Source organism: Equus asinus, chromosome 12 (genome assembly GCF_041296235.1).
Source record: "Equus asinus isolate D_3611 breed Donkey chromosome 12, EquAss-T2T_v2, whole genome shotgun sequence".
Taxonomy (NCBI): Eukaryota; Metazoa; Chordata; class Mammalia; order Perissodactyla; family Equidae; genus Equus; species Equus asinus.
The window spans coordinates 48,221,821-48,238,471 of record NC_091801.1 but is presented as its reverse complement, the minus strand read 5'-3'; the positions used below and the strand labels follow the sequence as shown (position 1 = coordinate 48,238,471).

Here is a 16,651-nt window from a genome sequence, read left to right as displayed (position 1 = left end):
TGTGTTATTGGAGAAAGTATGATCATATATTGTTTCAAATCTTCATTCTTTTTAATCCAGCAAATATACTTCTAGAGATTTATCCCAAAGGAGAGAGTTTGAAAAATGCACGAAGATGTATATACACAACATCATTTCTAATAGTAAAATATTTTAAATGACCTAAGTTTCTAATAGCAGGCATTGATTATATTATCTATGGTCATCCCTTTACTGGAATATTATTCACCCATTGAAATAATGATATAGTTTGTTCTTTTATCGTTCAACAAATATTTGAGTGCATAAGACCATTCGTCCATTGAAATTGATGGCGTATTTTATTCATTTAATCATCCAACAAATATGCAAGTGTATCCTGTGTGTTCTACAGTAGGCATACTTGGTGAATGATACAAAGGCCCTGTCCTTTGCATTCCTGTTCTACATTTATTCACATAGAAACATTGTTACAACATTTTGCCTGAAAAAGCAGGTTTTAAAAAGAGTACGTATAGTGTGATTTCATTTGACTTAAATTTATGCAACAAAATATAAATATTAAAATTATAGATTATATCTAAGCATTTCCCTAGTGAGAAATTTGGATAGATGTCATGAAAATGTTTGTAGTGGTTTTTCTTGGATGCTAGAATTTGGGGGTGATTTTTACATTCAACTCCATAATTTCTGTCATTTATTTTTTAATATTTTTATATTAATATGAAATAAAAGATTTAACAGATTATGTCACATTAGTGATAGTGACTTGATGAAACTTCAGGTGTGGTGCCCACTGCAAAATATTTTTTCATATGATGTTATGACTCCCTAACTGTAAGTTTATATTAATACTGCATTCTGCCTTTTTTGGAATAATGTAATTACAGGATGGAGTCAAACAATATACAAGTACTTCAGGATCTGCTGTCAAAACCTCTGCTTTAGTCGGTGACCCAGGTTTAGGCCTACAAGCATACAGCCGACAGGTGAGCAGGAAAGATGTAGAGATACCACTTCTCCTACAGACCATTGGGTAGGAGAATGCAGTAACTCAGTCATTTACATTAGCAAAGATTGTTTGTTTGATAATGAGGCTAAAATTGTAATAAGAGGAGAGATTGGAAGAGAACTTCCTTGACCCTTCATAGAACATTAAATTTCAGCTGATCTTGGACAGTATAATCAAGGAAAATAATTTCTTGGTACATATGAAGAAGATTTCAGTGGCAGAAGTTGAAATGGCTATCTTAGTGGAAAAGAGAGAATAAGATATAGAACAAGATAGAACACATATAGGTTGATGTATTCTTGGGTTAAGAGAAGAAAGAAGAATGTCAAATGCTTAGTCTAAATTTTTTAATTCTTTGAAGTGGTCATAAAATTGGCCAGTACATAACCATCAACTGATATATTTACAATTTGTATGTTTATATTTACATTTACAACTGTACATTAATATCAGTTCCCTAAAATTTTGTGAGTTTAATTTATGTCCATTTTTAATGACTTATAGTAAAAGTGTTTGCATCTTAGAATAATACTAGCTCAAGAAACAATCTTTTTGGTATTTAGGAATGGCAAATAAATTCAGCCACCCACCTAAGATAACTGATAGACTATGAAGCTATTGTTGAGAGAATAGAAAAGTCCAATTTTGTGGAACCATACATTGAAAAAGATATATCTAAAAGTATATGATACTTAATAGTGCCATTTGGAAGTACATTCATTAGCAAATGATTAGCATTACATTTCAGAAACATGGTGTAAAAATAAAGGGGGAAATGTAGAATTAGAGATACCAGGCCTTTAATTTTTAGGCTGTCAATTAGAAGTCAGTATTACCTTGAGTGGGGAAAAAAAATCACTTAATCTCCTTTGAGCCTGTTTCCTTATCTATTAGAAAGAGAAGAGAGAGAGAAAGGGATGATGATGATGATGATGATGTTGATGATTTCCTGTCATATGTCTCAAGATTTTTGTAAGAAACTAAAAAGCTTTTGGAAACCAAAGCCATTTTATAAATATAAATTATTATTGTTATTGTTGTTGCTATTTAAGATACACATGCTGAATTACTCTAGAATTTGCTAAAATAATAGTACACTGCCATTTGGCAAGTGCACATGCTTGTATATGCATTTGTTTTAGATAGGTTTTGCACATTGAAGAATTGTAATTAATCCAAATGTAAAACTATCCCCCCCCCCAATTTGGATCTTTTCTAAGCACCAAACTGCATAATCAAATTAAATATGTAAAAGTGACTGAATAGCTATCGAGAAGTCTATAAAGCTTTTGTGACATTGATTCACTGAGAAATAGAACATCATCACCTTCACTTCCCCCACCACACACACAAACTGGGGCCAGGGAATTAAAAAATTTAGGTGAAGGCTATAGAAAAAAGTACCTTTACTTCATCATAAATCTTCTTATTAAAATGGAGTAAGGTAGATCGGTAACAATTTGTGGTACCCAGGTAAAAGGTTAAATGAGTGACTTCTGTTTGTGAAAATTCATAGAATTATAAATTTATGATATGTGCACATTTCTCTGTATGTGTTAGACTTCAATAAGAAGTTTAAATGAAGGGGCTTATATAAGCCGTATTACCTTCAGTTTATTTCCTCGGGCAAATATTTCCAAAATTAACTTTAAAAATTGTCTTTCTAGCCAACCTGGTGCTACTCCAAGTACATAGAAGCCTTAGAACAGGAAAGGATTCTTCTTAAAATTCAAGAAGAACTGGAAAAAAAGTTGTTTGCAGGTAATTATTGCTTTTTGTTTACAGAGTTGCTATGTTATCATTTATCACAGATTAATTTTAGAGAACTTTGCCAATGATTACTTCACTGTTTTCCTTATTTCTCTATTTTTGTGCAGCCGCACCATCTTTTACAAATTTTAAGTCTACTGCTTCGGCTGCATCTCTGAAAAAGACTGTATCTTCCCACAACATCCTGAGTGAGTTTCCAGTGATAGTCTATCTTCAGTTGTTTTCCCCTTTTTGTTAGAATTCTGCCGCTCACCTGGCCATCCAGAACATACAGGGCAGAAAGGGATGAGGACTGACTCCCTCCCAACTGCTCTGACCCCCGAGTTAGGAGAATTTCTTTGTGTGTGTGTGTGTGTGTGTGTGTCTCCTGTCTCTTTCTGCTGAGGAGGAAAGACTTAAGATGTATACCTAACACTTCATCCCCTTTCCAGAGTGAGAGCACTCATGTGAGCGTATATCCTGCTGCTGATAGGTGCAAGGTAAGACTGAAAGTTGATCATACCCTCTATATCCCTCTAAGACACACCCTCATGCACACTCACACATATGCACACCCTCAGAACACATGCACACACATACATGCCCCGCTAACAAATTGATGGATAGGAGCCTCTTGCCTCCCTTCTGAATGGCACAGTCTCCTGAAAAGGAAGGCTTCTGGGGAATGATCATTTACTGCTGCTATTTACTCCTTATCTATTCTTCTCTTCCACAAAGAACATGTATGGAAGAATGGGCTCGAGCTCAGTTTCCCAAGTTTTCACAAGCTGAGATTTCCAAGCTCCACTTTCCCAAGTTGGGACTATAAGAAGGAACTGAAAATAACTGAAAATCAAACCGAGGTCCTTCTCTCATATGGATACTGATGTGATTTTACGGTTTTGATTGGATACTAATGTTAGAGTTTAACAATGCCCCCACAAAGGAGTAGTGTAGTATAATGTAGGGTAACCCATTGACCTAATGCTTGAAGAACCCAGTAAAAGTCTCCTTTCTCTTATCTTCTGTCCTTCAGCTTGGCTTTTTGTTTCCCCAAATCTTCAGTTTTCTGGTTCTTAGGTGGGTCTGATGAGGAGGCCTTTTATGTTCTTAGCCTGCTCATCTTTTTTCTCTTGTGGTTGATCCTGGCCACTACTCCCTTCTGACAGTTCCCCCACCCCTTAGACCAGCCTCACAGCAGCCCCAACATTTAGGTTTTGCTGACACATCTGTTAACTTTTTTGATCCTTATTACAACTCTGTGTAAGTTTTTTGTTGGATTTATATTTTCTGTAGTTGCTTATGTTTTCAACCATTTATTTTTCTTTTGCAGAAATTTAAACCAAATTTAACTGTCATGGAAGCTCAAGTGATTTTTTGATGGTCTGCATTAGAGCAAGCCTACCATCTAAATAAAGTTTGGCTTGTTTTACTCCCACAGTTTTAAAATACAGCTATCCTATTCACATGACACACAAGACTATAAAATGTTTAAAAACTTATTTAGAATAAAATGACTTCTATCTAGGTTAGAAGAATCAAAATGTTTTGCTTATCACAGACCTTAAGGAAGGATAATGTTACACTCCTCAAGTAATCTTTCAACAAATATTCCTTGAGCATTTACTATATTTGATTAGCAGATATATTCAGTAGGTGGTTAGGGGACTAATATTCCTAACAATAAATTGACGCAAAAGATAATGGGAGGAGCCTTCCCCACTCCATCCCTATCCTCAACTCTAAAGGAACCATATATTAAAGCAGTGGTTCTCAAACTTTAGTGGGCATAAGACCCACTTGTGACATTTTACGACAATGCAAATTCCTGGGCTCACTCTCTGAAGAGAGTCTGATTCTTGGGCAGTAGTTCTTGAGCAGGCCCCAGGGATCTCCCTCTTTAAGGTGATTCTGATGCAGGTGTTCCACAGACCACTCTGTGACAAACTGTTAAGGCAGCAAGAGAAGAGATTTAAAAAGTAAAAGCCCTCTTATTAACAGGAGTTAAACTTGTAGCAAAGAGAATCGAGACATACCCTCCTATCCTCTTTCCTGGAGGGAAAGGAGAATGTGCAAGAAATGACCTGGGAGGATGAACCTTCACCATCTGTAGGCCTCAGGACTCAGAAGCTCAAAGGACTATAATCTGGATTACTGGATCGGAAGCATTAGACTTCCCCTCTAATACAATCCCAGAAAGTATTTTCAGAGTAGAAACTGCCATTCCTAATTCTCTAAAGAGTGAGACATTTTAAAGGGGGAAAGCATCAGATGGCACTTCAGAGATCATTTTTTTCTAAAGTAGTGGTTTTTGGACACTTTCTTTTTGAAGCGTTGGAACTTTGTATTTTCCTCTGCTTCCATACTGCCTCATACAGCATAGCGGCTGTGAAGTTTGTATCTGTGTTCCATTCATTGCGCTTGTTCTTTGTTTCTTTTTTTGTATTCCACTTTTTTTCTGCCTTCTCTTGGTTTTAATTGAGCATTTTATGTGATTCCCTTTTGTCTCCTCTCTTAGCATATCAATTAGACTTCTTTTTAAAATTTTCTCATTGGTTTCCCCAGAGTTTGAAATATACATTTACAGCTAATGAAAGTCTGCTTTCAAAATAACACTATACTGCTTCATGGGTAGTGCAAGTACCTTATAATAGAGTATGTCCAATTCCTCCCTCCTGTCCCTTATCACGTTGCTGTCAATTCGTTTCGCTCATCCTAAGCTATAATCACTGAATGCATTATTGCTATTATTATTTTGAACAAACTGTTTTCTGTTAGGTCAATTAAGAATAAGAAAAATAATACATACTATTTTACCTTCATTTATTCCTTCTCCAATGCTCTTCTCTTCTTTATGTGTATCTGAGTTTCTGACCTATATCATTTTTCTTCTCATTGAAGAATTTCTTTTAACATTTCTTGCAAAGCAGATATACTGGAGACAAATTCCCTTAATTTTTGTTTGCCTTAGAAAGTCTTTATTTCTCCTTCACTTCTGAAGGATAATTTCACTGGATACAGAATTCTAGGTTAGTGGTTTTTTTCTCACAACACTTCAAATATTTCACTCCAGTCTCTTCTTGCTTGCATGGTTTCTGAAGAGAAGTTTGCAATTCTTATCTTGTCCCCCTGGCTTCTTTCAAAATTTTCTGTTTGTCTTTGATTTTCTGCAATTCAAATATGATGTGTCTAGGTGTAGATTTCTTGGTATATATCCTGCTTGTGTTCTCTGAGCTTCCTGGATCAGTAGTTTGGGGTCTGTCATTAATTTTGGAAAATTCTCAGTCATTATTACTTCAGATATTTCTTCTGTTCCTTTCTCTTTCTTCTTCTTCTGGTATTTCCATTACACATATGTTACATCTTTTGTAACTGTCCCACAGTTCTTGGATATTCTGCCTTTTTCATTTTTGTTTCTCTTTACTTTTCAGTTTTAGAATTTTCTGTTGACCTCTCTTCAAGCTCACTGATTCTTCCCTCAGCTATGCTAGTCTATTGATTAGCCCATCAAAGGCATTCTTCATTTCTTTTATGGTGTTTTCAATTTCTAGCATTTCCTTTTGATTCTTTCTTAGAATTTCCATCTCTCTGCTTACATTACCCATCTATTCTTGCATGTTGTATACTGTTTTATTAGATCTCTTAACATATTAATCATGGTCATTTTAAATTTATAGTCTGATCATTCTAAAATCTCTACCATATCTAGATCTTGTTCTGATGCTTGCTTTGTCTCTTCAGACTGTGTTCTGTTTTTTGTTTTCTGGGGCTTTTATTTTTTTTCTTTTAGCATGCTTTGTAATATTTTGTTGAAAACAAGACATGATGTATCAGGTAAAAGGAACTGAGGTATATGGGCCTTTAATGTGCGGTTTTATGTTTATCTGGCTAGGAGTTAGGCTGTATTTACTGTTTGCTGCAGTTGTGATGTTAGAGGCTGAAATTTCCTCTATGTCCTTGTTTTTGTCTCCTCTGTTGTTTGGGGTTTTCCTAGAGACTCCTTAATAGGGTCTGAGGCTTGCAGTTCTTTTAGCTGTAATCCCTGTTATTATATAGGAGCTTTGTTGATGTGGTGGTAGAATATGAGAGGAGAGGAAGACTGAGATTGGATCTCAGCCTTTTAGTAAGCCTGAGTTGAGTATTTCCCTTTCCCCAGGTCATTTAGGCTTTGATGAAACCCCAGCCTGTTACGCTGTGGTGAAATATCTTCCCTTTAGGGTGGGCCTTGTTAGGAAGAACAGAGAGCTCTGGGTGTATTCCAAAATGGTTACTTTGCTCCTCCCCCTGCCAGAAGCTGGAGGGAGTTTTTCTCTGATCTTTACAGTGAGAACGTGGTAGAGCTCCTGGAAGTAAAATTCAAGAATGTGGGGGCCCCTTGGATTTTTTAACTCTCAAGCTAGTCTACACTCAGGCAATTCATCAATTACAATTTAAAGTATTCCTGCCGAAATTAGCTCTAGCTGTTGGCTTCTGCTCCCAGTAACTGTAATTCTCTGTATCTGCCTGTCTGTCTCTGCAGTTTTAGGGGCAGCAGTTTGCCCTGTTAACACAATTCTTTGAAGGATCCAAGAAGACTTGTTGATTTTCAGTTTGGTTAGCTTTTTTTCCTTGTTGTGAGGATGGCAGTGATGACTTTTAAGCTCTTTACATATTGGGTGGAGGCCCTGAAGTTTGACACCAGTATTTTAAGGGATTCTGTAGTCAGTTTTATTAAGATAAAATTAAGAAAACTTAAAGTTTTTATTGTGTTATATGTATATTTTTAATTGATAATTTTTATTTTATAAATATTTACATGTTCATTTTTGACCTACCCTCAAAGCATCCCACAGCATGGGCTAATCTCAATTTTTCCCACTAGAGGCAATTCCTTATATTAGTGTGCTCAGGAAGTGTCTTCTGGCTGTAGTTCTACTGATTCTTTTTAACATCTCTTCAGTGCATCTCCTTCTCCTTCTCTGTCCCCCATTGGATGACTGCCTTATTCTAGATTCTTATCATCTTGGATCCAAGTCCTAATTAGTATCTCTTTCTCCTGCCTGGCCTACCTCCAGCTGTTCTCAGAGCTATCTTTCTAAAATGCATACCTTCCTATGTATTACCTTGCCTAAAGCCTTCATTGAGATGATTGGTAAACCTGTTATATTGGTAAAATAGAAGTTCCTTACTTAGCATGGCATATGCATAAGACCCTCCTGTGTTCTGATATAAACATTCAGATCAGGCATTTGTTCCTCTAGGAAGCCATCTTTGATATTCTTTTCTTGCCCTAGATCCCTCAAACAGCCACAGAAGTTATCACTCCCTCTTCTGTCCTACCACTCGAGCTTGTTCATTACTCTATAACAACACTAGTCGCCTTGACTGTAATTTTTTGTTCACATACCTATTTCCCTAATAAAACTGTTATTTGAATTTTCGTTCCAGCACCTTACACAGAACATCTAGAAAATAGGTTTTCATTAAATGTTTGTTGAAAACATGAAAGAGGGGCTGGCCTGCTGACATAGCGGTTAAGTTCGTGCATTCTGCTTTGGTGTCCCAGGGTTTTGCCAGTTCGAATCCTGGGTGCGGACATGGCACTGCTCATCAAGCCATGCTGAGGTGGCATCCCACATGCCACAACTAGAAGGACCCACAACTAAAAATACACAACTATGTACCGAGGGGCTTTGGGGAGAAAAGGGAAAAATAAAAAAGTCTTAGAAAAAATAAAAAGAAAAAATGAAGGAAATATGTTCCCTGTAAAATCGTAGGAAGATAAAAATCACTGTTCATCTAACAAAATTCAATATAACGCTACTCACAAAAAATTGCCATTGGTGTTTTTGTAATTATAAATACATAGTAATGTGGCAATTTTATGTAAAGTATATAATCTCTGTTCTATCCACATCACTTTTCATATTTATGAAAATACATCTTTGTGTCATCATGTCTTTCGGAGAAGAAATTAATGCTTATTAAATCACGTTAAATCACTTTAATCACTTTAGGCCTGGGTTTCTCAACCTCAGTACTATTGACATTTTAGCCAGCTAACACTTTGTTGTAGAAGATTATCCTGTGCAATGTAGGGTGTTTAACAGTGTCCCTGGCCTCTACCCACTTTATGCCAGTAGCACCTCCCCAGTTGTGAAAACCCAAAATATCTCCAGACATTTTCCTAGTTGAGAACCACTGCTTTAGACTGCTGTTTTATTTTTTGAAATTTCTAATTACAATAGAACCTTTAAATTCCAGTTCCCTGGCATATCATTTTTTTAAAAAAAGATCACACCTGCTGGCTCCATAACACTACCAGCAGTGCCTTATAACTGATGATGACTTATTTGTTTTAGTGAGTATCTATATTACATCCACTTGAATAATTTCTCTTCTTTTACATCATCTTTGGAAATATAATGCCTAAAGAAGATGCTCAGCCAATGTTTGTTGAATTAATAAAACTTAAATTCTTTACTTACATTTAATGTAACATATACTATATTTTAGGTAATCTTAAAAGTAGCTTTAAATCTGACTTAGGTTTGTACAAATAAATAAATAAGTTTTAATTGTGCTATATGTTTGCATCTGATCTGTTTCTTGATTTTACAAGTTTTCATTAAAGAAAAGACAACTTGCTTTTTGAAGAGTCCTAGGTATAAAAATACCCAAATTACTATGTATATGATGTCAGCTTATACCTTTAAAAACATGAGAAAGTTGAGCTCATACTTTGTTTGCATTATTGTTTGGGGTGAATAAATGTATTTTGAAATAAATACAATAGTGAAATAATACAAAAGTAATTTGGCCAGTTGGGTCAGATTCAGCTTGTGTGTATTATTTTCTAATAAACAAATTTAATATTAGATATATAACCTAATTCATGTTATATTTCTTAAATGTGTGTCTTCATCACTTATCATATAATTGAAAATTTCTTTATAGTACATAATCTGTGAATAATTGATTTTTTCTTAATTGGCATACTATTTTTAAAATTACAGTGACCTTTCTGCTTCAGAAATATCTCAGTTGGTATATATCCAATGATTCAGTAAGCTTTGGTTCTAATCTTGGATCTATTGCTACCTTTCTGACTGAGGGTCATTTATTTTACTTCCTTCAGTCTCGGTTTACTCATGTGTAAAGAACAGAGGTTCCCTTTGTTTTTTAGCTCTAATATTATGTGATTCTATGAGTTTCTAATATTGAAGCTTTTTAAAGTGTAACTGTCTGCGGAGGTTTGGGGTATTCCTCGATGATCAATTATTTCTATATTTTGAATTAGAACTTTAGATCAAAAGATGAAAAGTAAAACTATACTTCTATGCTATTTCCTTTTCCAGAGTCAAATACCCTAATACTATTCAGGCCTGGCCTGAAGTAGTTATTATTTTAGAAAACTCTTATTTATTGTAATTATTATAAAACTAATGTATGTGCTTAGTAAAAAAAAAAGATTTGGCCCTGTGGCCGAGTGGTTAAGTTCGTGCACTCTGCTGTAGCAGCTCAGGGTTTCGCAGGTTCGAATTCTGGGCACAGACATGGCGCCACTCATCAAGCCATGCTGAGGCGGCATCCCACATGCCACAACTAGAAGGACCCACAACTAAAAACATACAACTAAGTACTGGGGGGCTTTGGGGAGAAAAAGGAAAAATAAAATCTTTAAAGAAAAAATTCAACAGTACATGATGATGAGTGGTAATCTCCCTCCTTAACCCCATCATACAGAGACTGCTATTTCCCAACATCTATCCTAATCTTATTCCTTTTAGTAATGGAATCCCCAAGTTTTAGCTATTCCCATGACTACCTATCCTAATCTAGCCTATTGTTTTAGATGACCTTAAAATAGCCACCGTTAAAATAACCGACAGAAATGGGCTAAGCACAGAAGTGAATAAATAAAACAAGAGAGTTGGCAGGTTTAAGAACTGTGACCAGAAAAAATTTTGACATGGAACCAACTGGTGGTAAATAGACTGAAAACTTACTAAATTTTAATGGAATTGTATTCTCAACAAGCCCACAAACCTGGCCTGAAAATGCCTGTAATTTTTCAATCTATAAAACAACCTCCAGGTCCCCAAACTTACAGGCTGTGAAATTTGTACGATTTCCAAAGAGGCCTACTTTCCAATGCCAACTTCAGATGTGGCCTAGAGGATAATAGATAAGGAAAATTTTCTCAGAAGGCAAAGCCAGGGGCCCCAAAGGACTAGGGACAAGGGAGTTTCTCCCATAGAGTAGAATCAGGATCTAACAAGGTGTCTTAGTTTGGGCTTGTATAACAGAATACCATAGACTGGGTAGCTTATAAACAACAGAAGTTTATTTCTCACAGTTTTGGAGGCTGGGAAGTCCAAGATCGAAGTGCTAGCAATTTCTATGTCTGATGAGAACCCACTTCCTGGTTCCTAGATGGCTGTCTCCTTACTGTGTGCTCACATCGCAGAAGGGAGAAAGGAGCATTTTGGGGTCTCTTTTATAAGTGCACTAATCCCACTCATTAGGGCTCTACCTTCATGACCTAAAAACCTCCCAAAGGCCCTGTCTCCTTTACCATGATATTGGAGATTTGGATTTCAACATAGGAATTTTGGGAACACGTAAACCTTCAGTCCATTGCACAAGGTGTCTTCACAATTCCTGCTGAGAAGATGAACTGTGACTACTGGGTTGCCCAGTCTTCCCTTTTCAAACCATCATAATTGTGTTGTTTCTGTTCTCTGCTCTGGTTTATATGTCAACATGAGCCTATCAGCTTTATGCTTTATAAATATTGTCAAAATCTCTGGTCCGCAGATGAGTTCCTTTTCCATCTTCAGTACTTTTAATACATTCATTCTCTTTGGGCTTCTTTATTATCATATCTGTGGGATTTTCAGAAAAAGGTATATAAAGCATATACTTAGTTTTGACATATCAAATTTGGTGACTTTAGCAACTTTTAAAAAATTGCTGAATTGCTAAATAGTGTGAGACTTCTAGAAAGGCTGAGTGAGAACTTCAGCAAATCGTCTCACCAAAAAGAGACAATCAATTGGGGCAAAATTGTCAAAACAACCACTTGAGAATTATAGAAATGGAAAGAGGTATACAATAAATTGAGAAGCATTTTTTCAAGAAAAACTACTAAACCTAAGAGGAATAGTTGGGAATCTGTGGCATCTTGGTCTAGCATTGCTTCCATTCTCCTCCTCCTGTTCCATGATGTAGTGGTTCTACCAGAATGGGGCAGGTCATAAGGACCAGCAGCCTTGCTGCTAGAGGGGGCTGATTTGATTTAGATCAGAAGTTGGAAAAACTAATTTCCAGAAGTTTTGGCAAAACAGTGAGACTATCCAGGAACAATAGCAAATATCCAGGAAGGCCAACTTCACGGCTAAACTGTCATGCCTCTGGTTGGGGCAAGCAACATACTAGCAGACCAGCCAGAAATGTAAGAGAAATCTGTGATGAGAAAGCCCTAGTGGTCACTGATAAACTTTTACATATCCCTGGTTATTTGGAAGCTGGTACGCTTGCACTAGCTACACACATGCTCAGGAGAGATCAGAGAGAACCCTAACTATATACTCATTGCCTGTTGAGTGTGAGGTCTGTTTACTCAGAATGTGAAAGTTGGGGCTACCTTATAGACTGCCTAAACTTTGAATGTGGTCCCTTAACCACACATCGATGCATCAGTAAAGAATGGAAACCTTACTAGCTCAAAGTGTTTAAGTGCAACTTCTGACCAATCATTGGCTGACCACTAAGTTGTGCTGATCCAGAGGTGACCCATAGGAAGAAACACTTAAAAGTAAAAGCAAGAATATTTTTAAAAACTGGGCAGAGACATAAGCAGCTGCACACTGGAGAGGAATCTCCCCTATAGAATTAGTCCAGGCAAGTCACTAAACAAATAAACAAACAAAACTACAGCAACCCCCTGGGGCTGGGGGAAGAATCAGAATCCAGAGATGCTACAATATATTATCTAAAATGTCAAGTTTTCAACCAAAAATTACAAGACATGAAAAGAAATAGGAAAGTATAATCCATACAGAGGAAGAAAAGTAGTCAATAGAAACTGTCTCTGGGGGGTCCCACATGTTAGACCTTGCAGACAAAGACTTCAGATCAGCTATTATAAATATGCTTAAATAACTAAAGGGAGCTTTAAACAACTAAAGGAAAGAATGATGACAATAATTAATTACATAGAGAATATCAATAAAAAGAAAATTTTGAAAAATGGAAATTCTGGCATTGAAAAGTGCAGTAACTGAAATGAAAAAATTCACTAGGAGAGTTCAACAGAAGATCTGAACTGGCAGAAGAATCAGTGAACTTAGAGATACATCAAGACAGATTAGCCAATTTGAAGAATGGAAAGAAAAAAGAATGAAAATAAATGAACTGAGCCTCCAGGAACTCAGGAACACCATCAGGCACACAATATATGCTTAAAAGGAGCCATAGAAAGAAAGATGCATTAAAAAAAATTAATAGTGGCCAAAATAGTTCCACCAATTAATGGAAAACACTAATCTACACACCCAAGAAGTTCAAAAGCAAACTGGATGCAAGATTTGTTTAAAATCCAAAAATCATTTAGTGTGTAATACACTGTATTAATAAAGGACAAAACCACATGATCGTTTTAATAGAGAAGGATTTGACAAAATCCAACTGCCATTCTAATAAAAACCCTCAACAAATTAGGAATAAGAAGAGAACTTTCTCAAACTAATAAAGAGGAATCTACAAAAAACCTACAACTAACGTTATACTTAATGTTGAAAGGCTAACAGCTTTCCCTCTAAGACTGGAACCAAGGCAAGGATGTCTACTCCTGGCACTTGTCTTTATCATTGTGCTAGAGATTCTAGCCAGTACAATCGGATAAGAAAAAGAAAATGCATTCAGATTGGAAAGAAGAGGTAAAACTGTCTTTATTTGCAGATAGCATGATTTATGTGTAGAAAATTCTAAAGAATCCACAAAAACCAGAGCTAGTAAACTAGTGCAGCAAGGTTGCAGAATTCATGATCGATATACAAAATCAATTGTATTTCCCTATTCTAGTAATAAAGAAACCAAAAATGGGCACAATGAACACATGCTTTTCACAATAACACCAAAATGAATTAAATACTTTGGAATAATTTTAACAAAGGAAGTGCAAGACTTGTACATTGAAAACTGTAAAACATTGCCAAGAAATTAAAGATCTAAATGGAGATGCATGACCTGTTCATGGAATGAAAGACTCAATATTGTTAAGATGCCATTCTCCTGAAATTTATCAACAGATTCAACACAATCCCTATCAGAATTCTTCAGACTTTTCTAGTAGAAATTGACAAGCTGATCCTAAAATTTATATGGAAATGTAAAAGATCCATGCCAAAATAAATTTGATAAGAGCAAAGTTGGAGGACTTATACTTTCCAATTTCAAACTGTACTATAAAGTTACAGTAATCAAGGTAATGTGGTATTGGCATCAGGATAGACATACAAATCAGTGTTATAGAATTGAAAGTCCAGAAATAATCCATATATTTATCATCAACTGATTTTCACTGAAGGTGCCAAGGCAATTCAAAAACAAATTATATCATACACAAAATCTTCCTCAAAATTGTTCATAGACCTAAATGTAAGCAATAAAACTGAAACTTTTTAAAGAAGATAGGAGAAAAATCTTCATGACCTTGGGTTAGGCTAAGATTTCTTCATACTAAATCAACTACATCATAGACCAATGAATGAAAAAAATAGATAAATGGCACTTTGTAAAATTTTACAACTTTTGTACTTCAAAAGATCCCATTAAAATAAAAAGACAAAGGACTGAAAGAAAATATTTGCAAATCATATACCTGCCAATGGACTTATATCTAGAATATATAAATCTTACAATTTAATAATACGACAACCCAACTTTAAAATGAGAAAAATATTGGAATAAAGATTTCACAAAATATATGAATGGCTAATAAGCACATTGAAAGCTATTCAATATAGTTAGTCCTTTGGGAAATGCAAATGAAAACCACAATGAGATATGAACTCACACTCAACTATGATGGCTATAATCGAAAAGACAGACAATAACAAGTGTTAAAGGGTATAGAGAAACTGGAACTGTCCTACATTGCTGGTGGGAATGTAATTAGCAATTGGGAGACATTTGGCAGTTCCTTAAAAAGTTAAACATATTTACTATACTGCTTAGCAATTTGACTCCTAGGAATCTACCCAAGAGAAATGAAAATATTTCCACATAAAAAATTTGTATGCTAATATTCATAGCAGCATTATTCATAATAGCCAAAATGTGAATACTACACAAAAATCAGTCAACTGGTGAATGGATAAACAAAACGTTGTGCATATATACAATGAAATACCATCCAGCAATAAAAAAGAACGAACTACTGATATATGCTACAACATCCATGAACCTCAAACACGTGATGCTAAGTGAAAGAAGACAGGCAAATAGCACTTATTATATGATTCCAGTTATATAAAATATCTAGAAAAGGCAAATCTGTAGAGACAGAAATTAGATTAGTGGTTGCCTGGGGCTAAGGATGGAGACAGGGATAACTGTAAATGGGCGTAAGGGATCTTTCGGGGGTGATGGAATGTTCTAAAACTGGACTGTGGTGATGGTTGTAATACTCTATAGATTTACTAAAAATCATTGAAACTTAAAATGAGTGAATTTTATGGTATGTAAATTATACCTCCATAAAGCCATTCGCAAAAAATTACTGAATTGCTAAATTCCATGCACCAAAGAAGTGTCCATCTTTATTTTTCATTTGTATATGAAGTGTTTGCTGGTATTATTAAAGGGCTATTACAATAATTCTCTTTCCTACAGGAGAAGACCTTAGGCCTTAGCATCAAGCACATACCCGTTTATTGTCTCACACTTCCTACCGTGTCTATCATCTCTCCTCATGTGCAATAAAACCAGAAAGTCTTAATGTTTTTAGTCTCAAGTCCCTTTTATGCTCCTAAAAATATTAATTAAATATTAAAGATCTTTTGTTTACGTGGTTTCTGTCTATTGATATTTACTGAACTAGAAATTAAAACAACTGTCAAAAAGATTTATTAAAATATCAATAATAAACATATTAAACATAAATGTGTTAGCATAAATTACACATTTTTAATTTTTTGTGTTTTTTGTGTGTTATTTTGTTTTTTGAGGAAGATTAGCCCTGAGATAACATCTGCTGCCAGTCCTCCTCTTTTTGCTGAGGAAGACTGGCCCTGAGCTAACATCTGTGCCCGTCTTCCTCTACTTTATATGTGGAACGCCTGCCACAGATGGATTGCCAAGGAGTGCCATGTCCTCACCCAGGATCCGAACCAGTGAACCCTGGGCCACCAAAACGGAATGTGCGAACTTAACTGCTGCACCACCGGGCTGGCCCCCACGTTTTTATTTTTAAAACCTGTTTTTGAAACAGTGTAGTTTAGGGAAAGATTGTCATTGTTTTACATTTTTGCAAGTCTCTTCAATGTCTAGCTTAATAAAAGATGGCTGAATTGTTATATCTGCTTTTCCTTTCAAAGTGTTGTGATATGTTGTTTTGGTCAAACTACATGGAGAAAATCTGGCCACACACAGATATGTAGTTGGAAAAGGGAGAAGTATTTAAATAGCCTTCTCAGATAATTATGGGTATTCTTCTTTACACTACACCAACACTTGAACACTGGTAGATTCTTAAAGGTTAATTGCAGTATGGAATCCGAAACCATATCAACACTTTCCATTCTCTGCTACATGAAAATGCATCTGTCTATGTTGCTTGTGAAATGGGTCTTTTCATCCACGTGTGATTTTGTAACCTCATGCACTGTTCTTTTGAAAAAAAAGTGGTTCACTCTGAGTTATGCA

At 35.6% G+C, this 16,651-nt stretch overlaps 1 protein-coding gene across 12 annotated transcripts in view; it reads left to right on the top strand.

Moving 5' to 3' along the window:
• RGS22 (regulator of G protein signaling 22) overlaps nucleotides 1-16,302 on the top strand; it is a 170,749-nt gene extending 154,447 nt beyond the window's left edge. For 3 of the 12 annotated variants that reach the window (XM_070481397.1, XM_070481394.1, XM_044743901.2), the window contains 5 exons: nucleotides 870-968; nucleotides 2,659-2,752; nucleotides 2,869-2,949; nucleotides 3,193-3,240; nucleotides 4,074-8,446. In XM_070481397.1, coding sequence (XP_070337498.1) covers nucleotides 870-968; nucleotides 2,659-2,752; nucleotides 2,869-2,949; nucleotides 3,193-3,197 — 279 coding nt within the window. In that variant the 3' untranslated portion in view covers nucleotides 3,198-3,240; nucleotides 4,074-8,446. Of the gene's footprint in view, nucleotides 1-869; nucleotides 969-2,658; nucleotides 2,753-2,868; nucleotides 3,135-3,192; nucleotides 3,241-4,073; nucleotides 8,447-15,958 lie in introns of those variants that run through there. The other 9 variants (XM_070481392.1, XM_070481391.1, XM_070481401.1 and 6 more) reach the window with 6 other exon arrangements.
• Nucleotides 16,303-16,651: the final 349 nt, after the last annotated feature.